Genomic DNA, 5,911 nt, shown 5'->3' with positions numbered 1-5,911 from the left:
TGTTATCAAAGGTTCAGAACGGGGTCTCGACAACAGAGTGACAATGAGGAATACAGGGAAGCGTTAGCACTCGGACGGCGCTAACACCAGAAGGAATTTTGCTGCGTCGTGATAAGAGAACCGACTGCGGGATGACGGAGCGTTTCAGCTTCGTCACGCCCGCCTCAGACAGAGAGCGTCGCGGCGAGTGCGACGGCGCTAGGCGAGAGGCTGGTGGTGGGGGAAGAGCGCTGATACTTAAGGCAGAGGCCGGCCCGTGCCGGCACCACAACACTCCCACTCGCCGTGCTGTGCTATCTGGAAGACATGAGTGTTTCCAGCAGACTGCTGCTGCTGAGCGCCGGCTGCGTCCCCAGCCTCTCCGTCTGGGCCCTGCCGGCTGCCGCCATATTCGCTGTCATCGCCGCCTGCATCTCTCTGCGATACAGGTACGACACAAAGCAAATAGCTAAGGCTTTCTGAAGTATCACTGTACTGGCACTGTTGAAAACGAACCAGTGTCTTAGTCAGGGTAGCGTAAAATAGGCAGTGATGAATCTTACAGCTCTTACTGAACTGAAATGGTTAGTAAAATATGATATATAACGGCTGTCACGAATGAGGTAAAGGCTGTAACAACATTGTGCAAACATGTGTTTGCATATTCGTTTGACTGTCTGTTAGACCTGATAACAATATCTGCAGCAAGGGCACAATTAGCAATTCTGCTCCTGAGTTTTTCTATATGAAACATGTCCGATAACTTACAAATATTTCTTCATTTTTCCGAGCTGTTGTGTTGTCGTGTCGATACCACACATTTACTGTTGGCATCTAACTTTGTAGTTGTTCACTGGTCAACACTTCTGACGAGATATTCAATATTATAAACTAGAAACAACGTTTAAATTCCTTTAGTTTTCGCTAGGTGCTGATTCCCATTATGGGATGATCTGATGATTATATTAAGTACGTGCAGTAAAGTCGTATTTCTTTTCTTGATACGTCGATCTGCAGTGTGTTAGTGAGGCTTCAGGAGGATTACATGATCCAAACATCTTACCGAAGTAGAGTATGTGTCTTCCTGAACGATGTGGACACACTACAAATTGACGAGACATCAAATCCTAGATGATTTTATGGCCCTGACTCCTGTGGAAACCAAAATTTGCATACTTTAACAGACAAATTTACTTGCAGCCACTGCAAGTAGACCTAAGCTATGCGCTAGGAAATGAGCAATGAAAATACTTCATTAGGGCTTTCCAAGGAGGAATTAAACAGAATTATAATTTTATTAAATAATTTGCTGTAGTTAGTCTAGCACCGTGTCGACAGCAGTAGGGAATAACAGGCTGAAGAATATAAGTAGTCGTTCGTCCCATGCTCAATACATAATGACCTCCAGTGCACTCCAAAGTATAGATTTAGATGAAACCAGCATAGTACAGCGCAATGCTTTTGTTTGAGGTTCAAAAGTAATAGCTGCTTGTGAATCTTGCCAGTTATATAGCCATTCTCCATCAAACATTTAACGGTATCATGGTCGATGACAGCCTCGAAGTTTCACCAGTACCAAAGACAAGCATTAGTGGAAGCCTTGGTTCAACAAGTGTGTTCCGTTGCAGAGTGGTGCAGTGGCTGCTGTCCCTGGTGGTGGAGACGCGCCCCCTACACGAGGTGCTGCACGGCCACTACGTGTCGCGGCCGCAGGAGTCCGCCTCGTGGGTGCGGCTGGGCCGGCAGCGGCTGCTGCTGCTGAGGGACCCGCAGCTCGCCTGGCAGCTGCTGTCCGCCAACTTCCCCAGCTTCCCCGCCAGGGCGCGAACCCAGGCCTACGACGACGGGCTGTTCGCTCAGGAAGGTAAGAAACCTGTGACGACACTTAGCCAGTCTTCCTAATACACAGGTTATACAGCTGCTAACTTTTCTCCACATGCGAGATTACCAGAAATTGTACTCCACAACAACAGGAAGGTAAGAAACCTGTGACGACACTTAGCCAGTCTTCCTAATACACAGGTTATACAGCTGCTAACTTTTCTCCACATGCGAGATTACCAGAAATTGTACTCCACAACAACATAATACCATGCCTTTTTGCATGTGTTTGGTTAATAATACATTAAGTTAAAGTGTCACCTCTTTAAACCTGTCACTCATTATACATACCTTCTGGATCACATCCCAAAACTAGTGAGAGTAGTACATATCCATTAGACAGAACCCAAATATCGTTATCTGAACACATAGATTTAGCTGCTAAGTATTAATAAGATGCCATATACAGGCAATCCATCTCTTTCACCAGTTAAGTTTTGTGTTGAATGACTCTTCCAACATTTACTCCCTTCCTTATTTGTCAATCATCCATTTAAATTGACAGCACCAGACTGTTTCAGACATGTGAACTCCTTCTACTTCACTAAGACACAATAAAATTTCGATGTCTTATCGTGAGTGCTAAATATCCACAATCTTATATATTTGGTATTGTTACAAAAAAGGAAACAACAGTAGTGACATACGTGTTGAAAACAATTCTCATTACCAAAATTAACTTACATATAAACAACAAAAAGCACCTAAGATTTTTCTGATGTGACCACTGGTACATTTATTTATGCACAGAATTCTTAGCTGTCATCGTTTGTGTGTTTCCTTCCAGAACAATAAGACGAATACAGTATTTGGTATCCTAAAAGAATGGTCATTCGTCTAAGTATTTATAATATGGCCGGGCCTTGTGATTGCTGTCCCAGTAGGGTTCGAAATGTAATGCACTGTAGCAAGGTCCTGAAGAATGTCAATGTAATATAGGCCTCTTGACACTGTGGCAACACATGACGCATTACTGGTACTTGAAACCGTTAAAGTTGCAGTAACAGGCAGAATATTAGTACAGATAATATTGGCGTTTTCATTTGGTACCTGTGGCCGTGTGGTATTAATACCACTGGATGCATTGCTGGTGCAATCTAGAGAGAAGTACGCGCTTTCTCCTGCTCACTGTGTAGTGGCAAAGTTGTTTGGACAAGAGTCCAACAGTCAGGAGGACTGCAGTTCTAACCCCAATCTGACCATCCTCATTCAGGTTCCTCATGTTTTCGCTATATAAGTCGCATGGGTTGTTTGAAGTGGGCAGCTGCTTACCTTCTCCACCCTTCCTTTATTATAGCTTCTACCATAATATCTAATGTCCCCGATAGGTCATTGAACCCTGAATTACCATTCTTCTGCTCTTAATTGTATCCTTACATCAAAAGGAGCTTAACTGTCCAACGCTTCAAATAGAAATCGCTGCACTAGTTCCCACTGTGTACCGTAGCCATGCTGAAGCGGGCCCCTCGGCCTGTGTTGCAGGAGAGCAGTGGAAGCGGGCCCGCAGCTGCCTGACGCCTTCCTTTACGCCGTCGGCCCTGCGCTCCGCCGAGCCGCAGCTGCGCGCGCACGCCCGCCGCCTGGCCGCGCTGGCTGGCAGGTCTGCAGCCGCTGTGTCGCCGCGGCAGCTGCTGGCCTACTGCACCGACTGCGTCGCCTCGGCGCTGCTCGGGCTGCAGACGCGGACCCTCGAGGACGCGGACGGCTGCTCGCCGTTCCTGGAGGCCGTCCAGCGTGCGCACGACGCCAAGACCGACCCTGGCCGCCGCTTCGTGTTCGAATACCTGGGTCGAGCCGCATTCGACGCTCTGGGGCTGGGACAACTACCCGACAAGATTGCCAACTTCTTCAGATCGGTGGCTGCTGTCAGTATCGACCACCGTAACAGCAACCCTGTGTCTTCTCACGACTTCGTACATCTGCTTACGAAGAAGATGAAGCTGGAGGGCGCAGATGATAAGGCTGTCCTACATGAAGGTAATTACAGGAACGCACTTGCTGATAACATCAGATGCATGCACAACACGTTATCACATTATTATGCCCACCACACACGTCACACAACATATGTCACATAATATTCTCTGGCAATGTAGGTGTTCAAAAGGACAGATAAGACTCTGTAGGCGTTGTTTCAAGTGAAAGAAAGGATTAATTGTGCTGTGAAATGAACTTCCAATGCTGGTAAACTGTAAATTCTTTGCGTACATAAGTCGTCAAAATGCGTTTCTGGCGAATGGGCCAATAACACTGACGTTGTTGTCGAGGTGGTCATTCCACTCTGGGTGAAGACAAGGCGACATACAATAGCAACACCGTTCAATTTCCAAATAAACTGGGCAGTAGCGTTCTGTGTCTATTAAAGCACTCCAGTGAACCAAGCTGCGAACAGATCTCTGATGTAGGCAGGTGGCTTAAAGCTGATACATTGATGGGAAAAACTAATTTCCTCGCTACTGGTGACAAGTAGCAATATGCAATGGTTCGCGGCTCCTGCATGACAGGACGGCTGGGCATCTAGAGACTCCAGTGAGAGATTTCGGAGAGCGAAGGCTTTTCTGCTACGCTGGTAGAACGCGTGGGTGACGTGGTGGTAGTGGGGAGGCATCAGTACTTTGGTCTGAGAAAAGTTTTTGTGTTAGGTTTCTACTGTCATTAATCTTGTGGAAATTACTTTAGACTGATTTCATCATTTCTTCATCCATACTTTCACATGGACACGAATATTGTTTTCCCTAGTATGGGTGTAATCCTACTAGAAACGGCACGTCACGTGGTTATGGTTGTAGGGAAATGACTTAAATAGTACCACTAAGTTCTCAAAATATTCCCTGGTTGAATTCTTCACCATGACCCTTTCAGTAGCTCACAGAAGTGCTTTAGATATCATTTACAACTCTGTACAACTGCTGTGAGTGCTATAAGCTTCCAGTAATATATGTGCGACTAGGTGGTCGTAATAAAGTGACTAGGCAGTGTTTCCTTTGGATTCAGTGGCATTTGTCCAGAGTCAATCATTTTCATCGTTGCAATTTCTGGTCAGACCGCCGCCATCCTGTCAGCTGGAGCTGGAGAGACCAGCCACGTGCTGCAGCACTGCCTCCTGGAGCTGGCCGCGCAGCCACAGCTGCAGCAGCGACTGCGCTCTGACATTGCTTCTGCTCAAGATCCAACTGCGCTGCCTCTGCTGGAAGCCGTTGTTAATGGTGAGCACAACGCCTTTGCAATCTGCATTATAACACGTAATATATTCTGAAAGAATATACTATTTTAACAGACGGTACCTTGGGCAGGGACGTTTAATCTTTGAGTGTTTATAAAGAGATTCAGAATGATGTAGACAAAATGTCAGTTACTTTAAATGCGAAAAAATTTAAGGAAAATACGATAGTTTCCGAGTTTATCGCTGAACTCATTCGACGCGATTTTCTTGTATCTATTATTTAAAATTAACGAACACAAACCTACTAGAAATTTATCACGAGAATTCACTGTTACAATTTGAAAAGTGTCGATTTCGCCACTAGCAGCGAGTTTAGACTTTTTTCTGTAAGTAGTGCGACGGTTCCTTCCTCCTCTGTACAGTCTGCAGCATACTGAAGTACTTTTTTAAGAAAGAACATATGAGTTGAGTTCCTGTTCCTGGCTTGTGAAGAAGCAGATATCTCGACTTGTGTTCTGTGTAATCGGTAATATACGACCAAGGCTCGGCAGATAGGGAAGAATCACAGTAAATGTTAGAAGCTGAATAAATGAATTAAAAGTAGTGCCACAGGTGGGACTTGAGGCCAGACCTGCGTGTTTACTAGGTACATGTGTTAGCTATTACTCCATTACACCAAGCGAGGTGGCGCAGTGGTTAGCACACTGGACTCGCGTTCAGGAGGACGACGGTTCAATCCCGCGTCCGGCCATCCTGATTTAGGTTTTCCGTGATTTCCCTAAATCACTTCAGGCAAATGCGGGTATGGTTCCTTTGAAAGGGCACGGCCGACGTCCTTCCCCATCCTTCCCCAACCAAATGAGACCGATGACCTCGCAGTTTTGTCTC

At 46.0% G+C, this 5,911-nt stretch overlaps 1 protein-coding gene across 1 annotated transcript; it reads left to right on the top strand.

Annotated features, from left to right (window-relative positions):
• The first annotated feature begins 306 nt into the window (after positions 1–306).
• LOC126482120 (probable cytochrome P450 6a14) lies at positions 307–5,116 on the top strand. The gene is made up of 4 exons (XM_050106097.1): positions 307–428; positions 1,608–1,843; positions 3,343–3,837; positions 4,869–5,116. Exons 1-4 carry the CDS (start codon positions 307–309, stop codon positions 5,114–5,116), a joined length of 1,101 nt encoding a protein of 366 aa, XP_049962054.1.
• Positions 5,117–5,911: the final 795 nt, after the last annotated feature.

Source organism: Schistocerca serialis, chromosome 5 (genome assembly GCF_023864345.2).
Source record: "Schistocerca serialis cubense isolate TAMUIC-IGC-003099 chromosome 5, iqSchSeri2.2, whole genome shotgun sequence".
NCBI lineage: Eukaryota > Metazoa > Arthropoda > Insecta > Orthoptera > Acrididae > Schistocerca > Schistocerca serialis.
This window is presented reverse-complemented; position numbering and strand designations above follow the sequence as displayed.